Genomic DNA, 16,580 nt, shown 5'->3' with positions numbered 1-16,580 from the left:
TGGGAGGTGATTTCTCACTTTCCCTCTCATTGTCTCTGTTTCTCTCTCTCTTTCCAGAGAGCACATGCACCCTAAATGCAAAAACCTCTGGAGAGGGAAAAAAAGAGAGAGAGAGAGAGAGAGAGAGCGGGACACTAACCAATCACTAAAAATCTTTAAAATAAATAAATAAATACATAGGCCAGAGGGCATGTGCACTCACCAGAGAGAGAGACAGAGAAAAGGAGAGGAAGAGGGTGAAAATATCTCCCCCCAACTCCCCCTCATGGGGCATGGTCACAGCACAATCTCTTCTCCTTCTTGTCATCTTGTTGGGATTTTAGGCACATATGCATGTATTCCTGGCATGTTTTTTAAGCTACCAGGCTAGGATTTGAACCACCTGGTCAGCCATGTGGGATATGACTCCCTTATCCACTAGAACATGGACTGGCTCTAAAAAATTAATTGCATGACTTCATGGATTTTGGATTCTTCATGAAATTTAAATCACTGGCGGGGGTAGCAGGGGGTAGAAAGGGGGAGTAGAGAGAAGGGCATTAAACAGAGGAAATAATATGATGAGATTTGCATTTTGAACTGATGGCTCTGCCTGCTGAGAATGACCTGGAGGGGTCAAAAGTGAAAGCAGGAACTGAGAGGAGGCTCCTGTACCAGACTGAGCCTATATCGCCAAGAAGTCTTCCACTTGGGACAAGTCATGTAAGGAGAAATAAGAAGACTGGCTGGCATGTAGGATGTGGAGTGGGGGTTAGAGGAGTCAAGGATGATACATAGAGCTTCGACCTGAGAAGTGAGGTGGTGTTACGAGATGGGGAAGTCAGAGGAATAGCAGATGGGTGGTGATGGGAAGAGACAGCCTGATTAACACCAGTCACCCACATGGAGTTCGCCGCAGCTGGGTAGACCAGCCTGGCATTCAGAGGAAGTGAAGCACAGGGTTTGGGGTCCAGAGTAATCATTGGGGCCAGCCTGAATGACCTGGCAATGTTTGGAGCCTCTGTGAGCCTCAGTTTCCTCATCTGTTCAAAGGTACAATGGAGCCAGATGATCTTTCTGTTTTGATCTTTCATGTGATTGCAAATCAAATTGAATCCTATCAATGTTTTCCTGCCTTTTCCTTTTGGGATGCTTTAACCTTACAGAAATAGATAAATCATCACAAATATTAAAACATCTCAACAAATCACTCCTTAAGAGTCATTTAGAGTTGACCTCCAATAAACAGATAGTCATGTTCTGTCTCCATTTAGCAAATGTTTGTTGAACACTGACTTGGGGCCTGTGTTTTAAGTGGACATGAAAAAAATCCACGGTTGTTGGCTCCAGACAGGGTCAAGTGCTCCCATGCAGTGAATGCATGTGCCAAAGACACTTAGGGCATCTCCCTGTCCTTCAGCATTAACCCAGTTTCTGTTCCAAAAATGTAAGAGAAGCAGGAGAGGGCCAGCAGGTGGCGTGGTGGTTGAGGCACCAGACTTCACGCATGGCTGACATGGTTCGATTCCCAGACCCGGTGGCTTCTTTTCTCAATTTCCCTCTCTCTCTCTGTCACTGGTAGACTCATGTGAAAATAATAATGATAATAATAAATAAAATAAAATAATTAAAAGAGAGAGAGATAGAAGTAGTAGAAGCCTCCCCACCCTTGAGGAAATATCTAGAAGTTAACAGTCAATTCCTCAAAAGTCCAGAGGATAAAAAATTATATATAGAGAATAGTCTCAAGAGACTATAGTAAAACTAAAACTTTCTGAAGTTTAACAGGAACTGTATCATTCAGAAGGTGAATCTTAATTTGAACTCAGCCCACTGCACAGAAGTCTAAAGAAATACTATTCATTCTAGATGTTAAGCAGATTGGCATGGTTGGGATGGACTGGGTGTTCAGTGTTGAAGGCTGAACTGTGTAGAAACCAGGAAATCAGTTGTTTGGAGATTCTGTGAGGGCTCTATACAATACTCTGTGTCATCACACCTACCATACACTTGCTTTTTCATCTAGCTTGAAAAAAATGTTGTCTTAAATAATGTACACTTTTTTCTGTGCATATATATGTATATGTGTGTGTGTGTGTATATACACACACACACATATACATATATATATCCAGTTTCTTTTCAGCAGACTCTCAGTCGTAATTTAAGACACACCTGCTTCTTTTTCAAAGGCTGTGCTATATTTGAATCATATATATGGCTGTGTCTCCCTCTATGGAACATAGTTATCGTGTGGTGGGTGGGTGATGTAAGTTTACACACTCCTGGTATACTAGAGAGGAACTGGAATGGAGTCTTCTAGTGAGTCTATTTATTTGTTCAGATTTATTTTTTAACTGGAAAATCATTAGTTCTTTTCTTTTTTTTTTTTTTTGTCCAGAGATGGGGTTTAACTGTTGTCATTCATTAAAAAGCTTCAACCAGAAGCCTTTCCAGATTATTTTCTGTTTCTACTCCTAAAATAATGATAGTGAGTTTGCTTTGTGAATCACACAACAGTGTCATTTACCTGAAAGGCAAATGTAGGCTTAGACGCAACTTTTGACCGTAAAAGCATACAATTTACTTATTTATTTGTTCAAAATTTATTTTTTAACTGGAAAATCATTAGTTCTTTTCTTTTTTTTTTTTTTTTGTCCAGAGATGGGGTTTAACTGTTGTCATTCATTAAAAAGCTTCAACCAGAAGCCTTTCCAGATTATTTTCTGTTTCTACTCCTAAAATAATGATAGTGAGTTTGCTTTGTGAATCACACAACAGTGTCATTTACCTGAAAGGCAAATGTAGGCTTAGACGCAACTTTTGACCGTAAAAGCATACAATTTACTTATCTTTACAACGTGATTATGAAATTATTTCTATTCTTTTATGTTGGGCACTAAAGGAATTTGATCTGCTAAATTCCAATGTTGGCACAGATCAGAGCTTACTTGGGTGTTTGTGGAATGGCTGAATAAATAAATACCATTTTAGAACCTGAAAGAACCTTGGGATTCTAATTGATGTTTATTAGTGAAATTTCTTCCTCCTTGTGAATCTAAGGAGAATGTTATACCTAACTAGATCTAATGGAAGGATTTTGGGCTCATTGTAAAGATCTTTTATATGATTTTTCTTAACCCCATATTATGTATGAGTCGAGCTCATGTTTGTATTCCCAAATGGACTCAGACAGCCAAGGTCAACCAGCACATGAGTGGCCTGAATGCTACAGGAACTGAACTTCTGCATTTCCTCTAACAGAGTTTCTGAAACTTAATGTGCATATTCATCTTCAATATTGTGTGAAAGAGGAGGGTTCGAGGAAGGACATTTAGAAGAAAAATAGGGAGGCAAAGCATTAATGGCACAAAGAAATGTGGTATTATCTGTTGAAGATATTTTGTAGTTTTATCAACCGTACTAGGGAGAAATGTTCACCTGTTGAAATATCTATTTTGTAAGACAAATAATAATGTGATTGAATGTATAAAAGAAAATGAAATGAAAAAAAACAAAAAAAATTCTCTTCTACTGATTCTCCCACTGTTGATCAAGTTATTTTCAATATTTTATGCCGAGAGATATCCTTTAGGGTAAATTTCCAAAATTACAGTTTCTAGATCAAGTAAATAATATTCTTTAAGGCTTCTGATACAAAACATTTTTGTATCAGTATGCCAAAAAAAGAAAATATTGAATACGGTCGCCTTCATCACTGAACAACTAGCAATAGAGATGCAAGGACAGTGGCTTGTAAACCTTTTATAAATTTTGTTTTGAGTTTAGAAATGTTATATTCCTGCTTTCTGTAAAATTCACTCTATCCTCTGATTTCAGTCAGCCTAGAAATATCCGTTGTGGTGAGTCTCTTGTACTCATGAGCCCTTGTCTTGGTTGAAATGACAAACTGCAAAACAACATCAATAACACATAATAATAAATTATACCAATTCTTTTTTAATCTCAAAAGTTTGAAATTTTACGTTAAAGTTTGAATCTGGGTCAGCTTGAATTTCAGCTGAACTGGTTTATCCACCCTAAGAGATTAGTTCCTAAGAGAATTTTTGACTTACTTAGAGGGAGAGAGAATTTGAGGTATTTCTATTAAGTTATATGAGAGAGAATTCTGAAATCATACACACACTCCAGCAAATAGGAAAGCAATGGAGATTCAGGGAAGAGGATCTTAGCATAACTTCTCCATTCTTTCTCTCCTTGGTGTTATATTTCTCTCTTGATTGCCAGTCTGAGCTATTTCTGAGTAGTTCTTCTTTCTAATCAGTATATTTTTAAAGAGAAGAAGAAAAGAAAATCAAGAATTTTCAGGCAGCACACTGCTACCCTGTTTGCTCAGTTTCATGCTACTGAGCAAGGTAGATGTTTTTCTCACTGGCAGACACCATGGAAAAGCACACCAGTCATAGGGCAGGAATGACAGTAGTCTTGAAAGGCAGGTTGAATTTGACTTTAGTGTCAAATTGGACACTAAGGGGCTGGTCCTGTGCCTTATTGGTTAAGGGAACTGAATCCCACATGACTGATCAGGCAGTTTGAATCCTGACACTGGCAGCTTGAAAAACTCATTAGACACATATGTATGTATACCCTAAATGCTGACAGGGTAGAGAAATGGAGGAGAAGAGACTGTGGTGTGATCATGCCCTAGTTAGAGGTGCTTTCTCTCTCTCCTATTCTTTGTCTTTCTGTTTCTCTCTGGCGAATGCACATGTCTCTCTGCTAAATTCTTTTAAAACTTGGACTGTTCATGTTTATTGTCTCATTATTCACAATTATGAAGACATGGACTCAACCCAAATGTCCACAAACAGATGACTGGATTGAAAAAGTGTGGCATAGAGACACTATGGAATGCTACTCAGCCATAAAAAACAAGACCCTAGCATGTGATAGAAAGTGGATGAATATAGAAGATTTACTACTGAGTGAAGCAAGCCAGGCTATGAAAGAGAGACATTGTATGTCTCCACTTAGTATATACTGAATGTCTACACTCGATGGCAGAAACGTTAAGACTGGAGGATATAGAATCATGAAGAATGGTTGCGGATACTGGAGACAGTGTGAGAAGAAGGTGGGAGGTGGGGGAAGGGGAGAGGAAGGAAATCAAGCCTAAAAAAAGGAAGAAAGAAAAGAATGAAGTACTGACACATGTTACAACATGGATGAACATTACATTAACTGAAAGAAGCCAATCATAAAGTATCACATTTTATGGGATCTAGTTTATGTGAAATGTCTAGAACTGTCAAATCTAGAGTTAAAAAGTGGTTGCTTGGGGGGCTAGCAGATAGCATAGCAGTCACATCACTGGGCTCCCACACGGCTGACCACAGTTCAAGGCCTAGACCCAGTGTCTTGAAATTCATGCTGAATGCAGGTGCATGCATACCCAAGATCCTGGGAGGAGGATGGAGGAAAAGGCATTGCAGCATGACCATCCTCCCTGATGGGTGAATTTTTACTTTCTGTCTCACTCTGTCTCTGTCTCTCTCTCTCCCTAGTGAGCCCATGCACCCTAAGGCAAAAACCTCTTAAAAAATAATTGGTTGGGGCTGTGGGATGTGGGTGAAGAGGGGAAAGCAGGGTAATTTCTAGGGAGTACAAAGTTTCTTTTTAGGGTAATGACAATGTTTTAGCATCAGACTATAGGGATTATTGCATAACTATGTAATTATACTCAGAACCATTGACTCATGTGCTTTAAATGAAGGACCATTTATGGTATGCACATTATATCTCAACAGAGCTCTCTTAAAATGCCTTATGGAATATTAGTAGCCCTAACTGTGAAGAGTTCTAGACAACTGGTCTTTTTTCTTTTGCATTCTCATTCTTCTCTTTGCATCTCTGTGCTCCTAACCTTCAACCCCAGGAAGAAACTTAGCAGATTGTGTTCCTTTCACATAGCTTTTCTTTTTCCTTCTAATTTTTTGAACACATTGGCTCTGAAAACTTTCTTGTGTCAGGAGCCCACAAACAAAAAATAAAATCAAAGCAGCAGTACCCACCTTCAATAATATGCTTTCTTGACAATCCTCTTTCTGTTTCAGCTCTGTCAAGAAAAAGAAGCAAATGACTTTAAGTGGGCATGTACTTTTTGGGAAAAAAAAAGTTTCAAAAGTATAGAAGAATAGCCATTCTTATTTAGACCAACTTGCTACTTTTACACCCTGTTCTCTGCAAGTTCTGTGCCATTGGAGGCCAAGGAGAGAGGGCTGGTAGGCAATACCCTGACCCTCTTCCTTTGTTGACACTAGGAGATAAATGAACCACAGCTGTCACCACAACACTAAGCACCAGACTCAAGTTAGTAACAACTCAGCCATGGACACTCTATCCATATTCAGTTTGGTAGACGGTTCAATCTTCTCACCTTGTTTGTAACCAATCTAAACCAAACAACAACTAAAGACTTGCCACAAGTCTCTAAGTTGACTGGATTGTCACCCAGCTGCTGATATCATTAGGTTTTCTGAGAAAGGAAGCAAATTTGAAAGTACTTTTGAATTCCAGAAGACATTGGTCAGCTATCTTCCTTTAAAATGTAATGAACTAAGATTTCTTTAAATGAATATCTTAAGAAGACATAATCATAGGGACTTTTGCCTTCCCAGTCAATTCTCAAACTTTGGCCAATAAGAAATAAATGTAGCACGCGAATTTTAAAGGATCAATGAAATGTTTCATCTATGTCAGTATCTTTGGCAATTAAAAAAAATATAGTAGTTTACTGTTCACTTTTATGAGTGTATTTTTATTCTAAGTCTTTGACAAGCACAACAGCTAATAGTATACGTATTCATAGTACCCTATTATATAATGGTTCTTGCAGATTCTCTCATTTCCTGTTAATAGACAAGGTTTTCTGCACCGTTGCAAAAGCACCAAGCATTGACACTGTGAATCAAAGTATAGACAATGAAAACCCATGTTTCTCACAGGCATGGTATTGCTTTATTTTTATACAGACTACAATAGGAATAAAAAATTCTAATTCCATCTTTCTGTCTTCTCATCATAAACAGGCTCAGAAATGAAAATAAAATACGTGTGTTTTGTGCATGGGTATAGATACAGACATTCTGAACAGAACTTTTCTACAGAACTGACCTCTGCTTCCTATTTTTCCTTTTCTTAAAAAATAAATCAGAAGGTGGTGCGGTGATTAAGATGCTGAACTCCCACATGGCCAACCTTGGTTTGAGTGTGGTACTCAGCAGCTTGAAAATCACACCAGGCATATTTGTGAGCATGACCAAACTCCCGAAAAGAGAAGAGCAGAGAAAGGATTATGGCATGGCCAATCCCCCTAGGGTTGATTTTCCCTCTCTCTGTCCCTCTTCGACTCCTTCTGGTGAGTGCATACACCTTAAGACAAAAATGTAAAAAAAGAAAAAAGAAATCAATGCAATAAATAAGAAGATGTAGATGAAATTAACACCATTCTTAGCCCTTGCTATATGGCCCCTCCTCTCAGGATTTTGGGCATGCACGTATCCCAAACATGTTTCTCAAGCTGTGTAGTCTGATATAAACCATGCAGTTGGCCATGGGTGATTCAACTAACTCAACTACAATGTCATAAGCTGGCCCTCTGCTTCCTATTTAAAGCAAACAAACAAATTAAAACAAAACAAAACCTATCTCTATCAATTTTGAGGAGGTAAACAAAGTTTTGTTTGTTTTGTTAATATTCCAGCATTCTTTGGGATGCCCATGAAAAGCACAGTGCTAACAACTGCTTTGAAATAAGGACTTCCTCTTGTTCTTTTCCTATGTTTGTCAAAAAGGCTAGCTTTCTAAGTCTTACTGAATAATGCAAGTTCCAGTTCAAACACCAGCAGGCCCATCAGAAGCCAATTCATCCTGTGAAATTTGTTCTGCATCCCACGACAGAGAGAGGACTTCTCTTTCATTTGGCCTGACAGCAAGTCATATAGGTAGCTCTGTGTTATTCTCCAATGAGATGGCCCTTTTGATCAGCACTTTCAGAGTCCTCTGCAGAAATGATCAGAGACTTATACACAGAGCTAGACAAGATATTTTTATCTTTGCGATCCATAGAAGTCTCTGAGTTTTGGCAGGTTTGAGTAGCTTTTCTTCTGTGAGGCTTTGTGCTTATTTTCTTTTCCTGAAATTTGAACTCTATTTTGGAAATGGTTCTAAGTATGAGGTTGGTATTTGAAAAATCTCCATAAATCACTTAGTAACAAGTGACCACATGCTTTGCAGTAAATTTCCTTGGGAGTAGTTTGCTAAAATTGAATCCTAGGCTAATTGCTATTTCCTTAGTGTGGGGGAAAAAAAAATCCCTCTCTCCAAGTCAATTAATTTTAGTATATTAAATGTGAAATGGTTGCCTAACAGAATGAAACCATGGAATTCTAGTTGTTCCCCGTCCAGTAAGGAAAATAAAAGATATTTTACTTACTTTCCACCCCAGTAGAGTTTGGTTGTTATGACCAGGCTGGATCTCCTGTATTTGAAAAAAAAAACACAGAGTAACAGGTTATTGTATCAAGTCGTATTATTATTATAGCACCCAAAAGAATTAGTCATAATCATTCTCTTTTTTTTATATTTAGATTTTTGCTACAAGGGTGTATGTGCCTGCCGAAGAAACAGAGAGAGACCGAGAGATAGAAATTGAGAAATCACCCCCAAGGGGGATGGCCATGGTACAATCCTTTCTCCATTCTCCTCTTGGGATCTTGGGCATACACGCACATGCACCCTGTGTGAATTTTAAGCTACTAGGTCCAGGACTTGAATCACGGTTGATTATGTGGAAGTCTAGTGATATAACAATTACCCCATCTGCTGGTCAATAGCTCACATTTAAAAAAATTGGCAAAGTGATGAATTTGTTAATTCATGTTACCAAAACATAAAGACAAAGAGGAGCTGGTGAGAAAGATATTGAAGTATGATCCTAGAGAAAGAAGCTGAAGGGAAATGCTTTCTGCCCGGAGGGGCTGAGGGAGGTGGAGGACAGCACCAGAAGCCTGGGAATCGTGGTGCCAAATGGAGTGGGGGACCATAGGCCAGCTTGCAGGGCCAGAAATGGTATAGAAGAAGGTAAGGGCAAGGACTTAAAAGATGGATTGCTTTAGTGCTCAAGTGAATGGCCACCAGTTAGCACTTATTTAGCATCTGGCAGAGCGCTGATCACACGTGCACTGTTCCTGGCAGGAAGTCCACTCCTTGCCAAGGACCGTGAACTCTAGTAGCTTTGTTACTGTCTCCTGTAACTGTCACCTTTACAAGCAGGAACTGGCTGCATATGTGAAGGGTGAAATAAATGACCATAGTCAACCCATATTACAAATAAATAGGGAAAAATTGTCCTTGAGTGTCTTATTGAATGGAAATGTCAACTTTAGGAAAACAGTCCTAATATCCTTTAGGTTCTACCAGTTTATTCCTAAGGGAATGCATTGTGGAAATTTTGCCAGTCAACTTGGTGCCTTCTCAGAGCCACACCCCACGGCAGGAAATGCAATCATCGCTTTATGATCGTGGAATAAGAAATATGCCTTGAGAACCACAGACATATAATTTAAAATTGGGAGGCAGATCCAAATGCAATTTTGTTTCTCTAGGTATGTGATTCAATTGAACTAGTCTAGAAGAAAAATCATCTGAGATTCAAAGGTTAAGACCAAACTTCAGGAGCGTTCGAAGTAAAGTATTTGTAATTCTATCAGCTATAGAATTGATGACTTCGGGGGACCAGCAGTTAGCGTAATGGCTATGTCGCTGGACTCCCACATAGTCAACCGCGGTTCGCGTCCCGGACCCGGTGGCTTAAAACTCACGCTGGGTGCGTGTGTGTACGTGCCCAAGATCCCGAGAGGAGAATGGAGGAGAAGGGATTGCACCGTGGCCATCCACCTTGGGGGGTGATTTCTCGCTTTCTGTCTCTTTGTCTCTCTCTGTCTGTCTGGTGAGCGTACGCGCCCTATAGCAAACACCTCTCCAAAAAAAAAGAAAAAGAATTGATGCCTTCAGGCTCTCAGGTATAAAAGCCTAGCATGATTAGTGATAACCAACAGGGAATGACGGTACCAATTCCGAAAACTCGGCTGCAGCAAAAAAAATTTGTTGAACATATCAACAACCCTATCCCATGTAAGTTAATTTCCTGAAAAGTAATTTTGAATCACTGTAATGGAAGGTTGACAGATATATTCACCTGGAGATTACACACCCCAAAAGAGCTGATGTACTTTCCAGGTTAATCCATCAACCTCATGATACATATTTATAATAGCTATCTGCCACTGGGGAACCAAGTCTCCTTTAGCAAAGGCTTTCAACCTGCAACAAAAAGCTGGATGGACTATTATAAAATACATATGCAGCCCTTTTGATTATTCAGAGCAGTTAGCCCTGCTAAAACTTCACCTTCTATTTGAAAACTACTTTCCCCCCGAATTTGACTTTCTGTAAGATGTTTGGCCGATATGGGTGTGCACACTAACATTTATGCGTAAATAGCAAGGGTAGACAGAAGCCTGGCAAATTACCATGACTCCCACGGAGGTTCATTAGAGCAACTCTTCCGAGTGGGTGGAGAACGATAATGTGAGTATTTCACAGTGATGCTGCACAGCCTTCAGAAACACTTTTGCACACCTTATTTCACTTCGAAACATGATACTTCGTGAACAGTTATGCCATCCATTTTACGGGTGGGGAAATGGAGAATCAGAGAGGTGAAGACCTGGCCCTGGATAACAGCCAGCACATGGTAGCTCCAGCGCTAGAAACCAAGTGTGCTACGTGGAGCAGCTTCCCTAGGCTGAATGCTATGAGGGTATGGGGTAGCTTTTCCCCAGCCTCACAGGGGCCACTGCCAACTGATGCAAACGTTCTGTAGTATGGTGAGAGCCGGAGGTCTTATTTGCCAGTGGAAAGGCAGTTTGTGAAACATGCATGTTCGTCTATTTTCAACAAAAGCTGGATATGGTATGTTGTGGAACTATGGACTGATGATGAAATGCTTTCTGGGTGTCGAGAGAGTGAAGAGCTACAGAAGGACCACACCCACGCGTTAGTCTGCACCTCACGGCAGACCTCACTGGACTGTCAGTGGACTCCACAGTTTCTGTTTCAGGTTGAATTGTTCCCTAAAAAGATTTGTAAACTTTTTTTTTTTTTTTTGGGGCGGGGGAGAGGTTTTTGCTATAGGGTGCATGTGCTCGCCAGAAAATGGGACAGCGAAAAATTACTCCACCAGGGTGGATGGCCAAACCGCAATCCTTTCTCCTCCATTCTCCTCTCAGTATCTTGGACACGCATGTACACAACACCTGGTGTGAGTTTAAGCCGCCGGGTCCAGGACTCGGACCTCAGTACACTACATCAGAGTCCAGCGACGTAGCCATTACGCCATCTGCTGGCCCCGCTTTGTTAACTTCTCAACCTAGGGGTACCTCCGGGTGCGAGCTTATTTGGAAATGAGGTCATTGCGGATGTAATTAGTTAAAATGAGGTCATGTTGGAGAAGGATGGCCCTAACTGAATACAACTGGTGTCCTTAAAAGAAGACGCACAGACACATGAGGCCGGAGCACTACGTGACAGCGGAGGCAGAGGCAGGGGGGCCGCAGCTGCGCCAAGGACGGCTGGCTGCCACTAAAAGCTAGGAGGAGACCAGGAAGGACTTCACCCAGCTTCAGAGAGGGCATAGCCTTACCAACACCTTGGTTTTGGACTTCTGGTCTCTGGAACGGTGTGAAGCCATCCAGTTCATGGCGCTTTGCTGAGGTGACCCTAGGAAACTGACCATCTCTGCTTAGACAGTGATGGATGGACCGACACTGTGCATGGGGAAGTGACTCTGGCAAGGTGGGGACATGAATACTTTTCCATTTTGAAGGTGAGGAACAGCTTCCTCTTAATACTCTAGCAGTCTCCTAGGGTGAAGGAGGAGGAGGAGAGAGAGGAAGTGGGTGGTTGAAATGTGTTTGTTATTTCTCCATCAATGTCTGACTTCCCGTTTCCCCTAGGCCCTGTATTCCTGTCATCTCCAAGTGAGGAGTTCACGGCCCCACAACTAGGTGGCGCTCTGTTCCCTATGTCCAGTTTCGCCTCCCAGAGGGCGTTTAAACGAAACGTGCAAAGGCAGAGAAAGCCAGTGCTAAGGCATACCCTTTGACACGTCCATGTTTCCTAAACTCGATTTTAGAAAATACACACTAAGTGCATTTGCATAAGTATAAAGCTCCTCCTGCAGTTGTCTTCACTAATACTACGTGCTGTCATTTACTGGGCCGTTGGCAGATACTAAGCCAGAGCAGACTTGTCTGGCGGTCTCGGCTGGGCTCTGTTTCCTTTTCTACCCAAGCTGGGGAAGGAGTGGCCATAGTGACCAGCACCCTGAGTTACATGGAGGGGGATTGCCTCCCCACCCCTGCAGATGTTACAGCTTCCCCCATTGCCATTAGCACAACCCCCCCTGTTTCTTGGAGAGACCCCTCAGAGATAAAGGGAGAAGTGCTTTTCTGAGTATCCAGATAATAGGGCACCATGACACACAGGATCAATGCTGGCTAACTGTGTTCATGTAAGGAAGCTTTGGGGTATTTTATCTCATCATGTCTTTGCATCCCCAGTTGTTAAAATGCGCACAGAGCATAAATACACGTGTCTAGATCATCAGCTTCCTGCCAGCTTGTTTCCTTCCCCAGATTATCCTACCTGGCAGTCAGAAGCCACGGAAATGTCACTTTCTTTGATATACAAATACCTCGGGAACGTCCTCTCCCCTTCTGCTCAACCCCACCATAATTCATTGTGATCAATGACTGGTCAATGATTTCTGAAGTGCAAGTAACGAATTCACTCGCATTTGTTTTCAAGCCACTGTAAGTCATTTCTTTACCGGGAGTGAACTTTTGTTTTGTTTTGGTTTTTTTGCCAGCATTTTGGTCAGGTGTCATATGATTTTATTTTCCCTCCTCTGGCACAAGATAACAAATCTTTCAAAGGCAAACAGGCGCTCACGGGGCATGCAGTACCTCCAGCCTTTCTTCTTGATGATGCTCCCCAGAATCACTTCAGCCCTGGAGGAGGAAACAGATTATGTCTTAGGATAGTGTCCTGGGAAAGCAAGAGTCAATCCAAAGCTGCAGCGCCGTTCCTTGTTTGAACTCTCGGTGCCTACATAGCCCGAAAATAGAAGCGCTCTCGGCTGGTAGCACAGTTTCCGCTGTTTCTGCTTGTGCCTGCAGAATCCTGCTCCGGAGCATTCCAGAAGCACCTGCCAAATCCTGACATGCTGGCAGGAGACCACCTGCAGTCCTTAAACTAAGAAGCAGCAGTGTCATTTGGCAGTTTGGTGTTTTCGAACCACTCATCCCATTTAAAATGTCCTGCCTGGCAGTGTCCAGTGGGAGTCACACGTTCCTTCTCGTTGCTGTGGGACAGTTCATTTGTGACTGGGGAGGACATGAGATTGCACACTGTTTCAATGGAAAATATTGACTCCCAGGTGATCTTGCAGGATAAGCCAAGAACCCACATGTGGGTTTAGATGTCCCACCGGCCAGATGCAGTGCCATATAAGGGGTATCCTGGGTTTCAGCACCGAACTCTGTCATAGGAGGAAGATGTAAAGACACAGCATAGTGTCTCTCCTGTCCCTGAATCTGGGTCATGGACAGGTGTACTGAAGACATCTTCCTGTCCTCTCCCCTTCCACCCTGGGTCTCCGCGACTGAGAAACTAAAACTTTCTTCTGTGACCAGCAATGTAAGAAGCAGCTGGTTGCAAGAGCTTTAAGATGGGGAGCTCAGGGGAATTAGCACCTGTAACTTGAGCCACTACTGATGGGCGTCCTCACTCATCGCTACTGGCCACATCCTAAAGTTTTGTCTTGGTTAGACTACCCAGCCTGTGACAAACCATAATGTGGGTTAGCTGGGTATATACCCCAAATAGACAGGCCTTGAATGCCTATATGTCGGTATGCTTTTGCTTTCTCTGTCTCTCGCTCTCTGTTGCCTTTTACAACCTTGAGTATCACCATCACACACTGACAGTCAATCAATAATGGATCAGAACAATTATCCTTCACAGCAGGAACACAAACAGGACGGAACAGACCTGCCACTCATTTCTCCCTGTTTCCACCCCAGCCCTCTTTGGCACTAGGCAGGATTCAACAAAAATAAAGATGCTGTGGAAGTGTAGGATGGAGAAAGGTGCGAGACCTTACAACTACCAGAACCTTACTGCTGTCCTCGGACTCAACGGAAAACAGGCATGTAAGACTCGAACCGCCATGCTGGTCTCTAAATATAGACCTGCCCTTGGGAAGGAGAAACCCATGCAAGAAAACTGTACTGAGGCAATTTGATGAACCCGATCCAGGAAGTCCAGCAGTTTTTGTTGTCATTCTCACCTGGAGGGAGGTGACTTAGGCCCGCAGGCGATTGTGCTCCACAGACCCATGGGAAAACTGCAGAGCCGCTCAAACAGCTATCCAGCTCCTTCGTTTCTTTGGTTCTAGGAGCCAGCCACACTTGCTCACTTTAGGAGGCCAGGAGGGCTTCGATCTGTTCTGAAACGTGCCATTCGTAGGGGGTCTGGATGGGATGGGCTTTGTGGCTTGGCCCAAGGGCACATCACCCAGGCGTTCTGCTTTAACAAACCCTGTCCTAGAGCCCCAAACTGCTGTCAGGTCCAAGGGGGAGCTTGCACCTACACGTGACTCCGAACACAAGTGAGGCCTCTCTGCTGTCCTCCCATCCTCAGGACGAGCTCTGCAGTGCTCTCTTATAAGAGACGCTGGATCCCTTGGTATCTCTGAGCAACCTACTCTCGGTGTCTGATCTGCCTTTAACGCTAGTAGATGCAGGCCAGCCCACAGGAAAGCGATCTCTGTTTCTCTGCAGCAGAGCTGTCCAGCTACACTCGGGGGCTGAGGCGGTATGAGCTGTGGTTCTGAAATAACAAGACTAGCTTTGAACAGCCATCTCGGGATCTGATTATTCACTCGCTCACTCATCTGTTTAACTACCATTTACTGATTTTTACTGCCACCACTCTGGCCCAAGCTGGCCACCTGTCCCCTCATATAGACCATGGTGACAGTTTCCTGGTCCTACCCTCCCCCAGTTCATTCTTCATATGGGGACCAGAGACAGGATGGTGGGGATGGGCAGAGGGTGCCAGAGATGGCCAATACCCCCAATCCCAGAGGTGGTGGTAGAAGGGGACAGAAGATCCATGCCATGGCAGCGAGGGAACAGCATAGCAGAAGGGGTCTGGGCAGATTCTCTCAGTCCCACAAATGCCTCCTGAGAGACACAAGTGACACAAGCAGTGACTTACTTTCCAGCGGCGTAGACCTCGGCAGTATCAAAGAGATTGACCCCGCTTTCATAGGCGATCGTCATCAGCCGTTCGGCGACCTGCAAGGGAACGTAAAGCCAGTCAGAAGAGCTGGATGCTTTCCCAAGCCGGAGGCAGCATCGAATCCTCTACGAGTCTTCGAGGACACTGAACTCTTACTAACCACATCTTGCAGGGGAAGAGAAAAAAAGAAGCCTCAACCTGTTTATGTGTGTGTGTGGGTGGGGGGGGCGGGGGAAAATAGCCTCTCCTCAGACACAGGGGCATGGAGGGGCTGCAGCCCAGGGATTAGGTCAGCCCTCAGCTCACAGTGAGGTGAACAGAGTTGTGTTTCTCTTTCTTCCCTGCGAGGAAGACCTGGTTTGACAACATTCTCGGTGGCATTGTGAACTCTCTGAGAAGGGAGTCATTTGTATCCCTGGTGACTCCCTTTCTCAGCTCCATTCTCTAAGCTGATAGGGTTTGGCAGCCGGATGACTCCTGACCTGAAAGCTTGTGACTTTTTTCCTTGAGGCTTAGCAGACCGTGCTGGTGAACCAAAAGGTAGAGCCATGATAGTTGCACAGTTCCTGCCCCCACCGTGGAGCAAAATCCCAGGAACCATTACAGAGCAGCTGCTGAATCAACACGGAGGAAAGCAAGCGCCCCACCTCAACAGGGACCTACCTCCAGCCTGCACACAGATCTCAAAGCTTCTCGCTGCTTCCTTTGTGCCACTGAACGCAAGTGGCAAGTGTGACAGAACAGCAGCAACAGCCTAAGGGGTGGCTATGGAGGGACAGCCGTAAACGGCAGTGGAGAGAGACCACTTTTTCATTTTGGCGATTGATTCATTAGTCATTTGGAAAATTACACACCTCACAGATAATTAAAATGGAGTTTTCTATTATTTTTTTTTCAAGGCAAGGTAGTTGTTTTGGCAACATTTCCACAATCAACTATTTTCTATTGTTTAGAAGATTGTCCTAAGAATTGTTAGGCTAGCAAAATGGAACCTAGGCAGATCCTTTAGCATGCTAGTTGTAGAAATGCCGTTACTGCACTTTACAATTATTTTATTTTTCAGTTTTTTGCCATAGGGCAGGCATGTGTCCTCCTCTCAGAGAGACAGAGAGAGACAGTGAGAGAAAGTGAGAGATCACACACACGCCCCACCAGGCGGGGAGAGGGGAGATCCTTTATTCTCTTTCTGGGATTTCGAACTTGCACGCACA

General features: G+C 43.0%; 1 protein-coding gene across 3 annotated transcripts in view; it reads right to left on the bottom strand.

The window, feature by feature from the left end:
• Positions 1 to 16,580, bottom strand: part of KCNAB1 (potassium voltage-gated channel subfamily A regulatory beta subunit 1) — a 423,260-nt gene that overhangs the window by 73,357 nt on the left and 333,323 nt on the right. For all 3 annotated transcript variants that reach the window (XM_006149769.3, XM_006149770.3, XM_014588299.2), the window contains 4 exons: positions 15,346 to 15,425; positions 13,029 to 13,073; positions 8,435 to 8,479; positions 6,012 to 6,055 (listed from right to left, as the gene is read on the bottom strand). In XM_006149769.3, the coding sequence (XP_006149831.1) occupies positions 6,012 to 6,055; positions 8,435 to 8,479; positions 13,029 to 13,073; positions 15,346 to 15,425 (214 nt within the window). The remainder of the gene's footprint in view (positions 1 to 6,011; positions 6,056 to 8,434; positions 8,480 to 13,028; positions 13,074 to 15,345; positions 15,426 to 16,580) is intronic.

This window comes from Tupaia chinensis, unplaced genomic scaffold (assembly GCF_000334495.1).
Source record: "Tupaia chinensis unplaced genomic scaffold, TupChi_1.0 Scaffold000272_1, whole genome shotgun sequence".
Classification (NCBI taxonomy): domain Eukaryota; kingdom Metazoa; phylum Chordata; class Mammalia; order Scandentia; family Tupaiidae; genus Tupaia; species Tupaia belangeri.
This window is presented reverse-complemented; position numbering and strand designations above follow the sequence as displayed.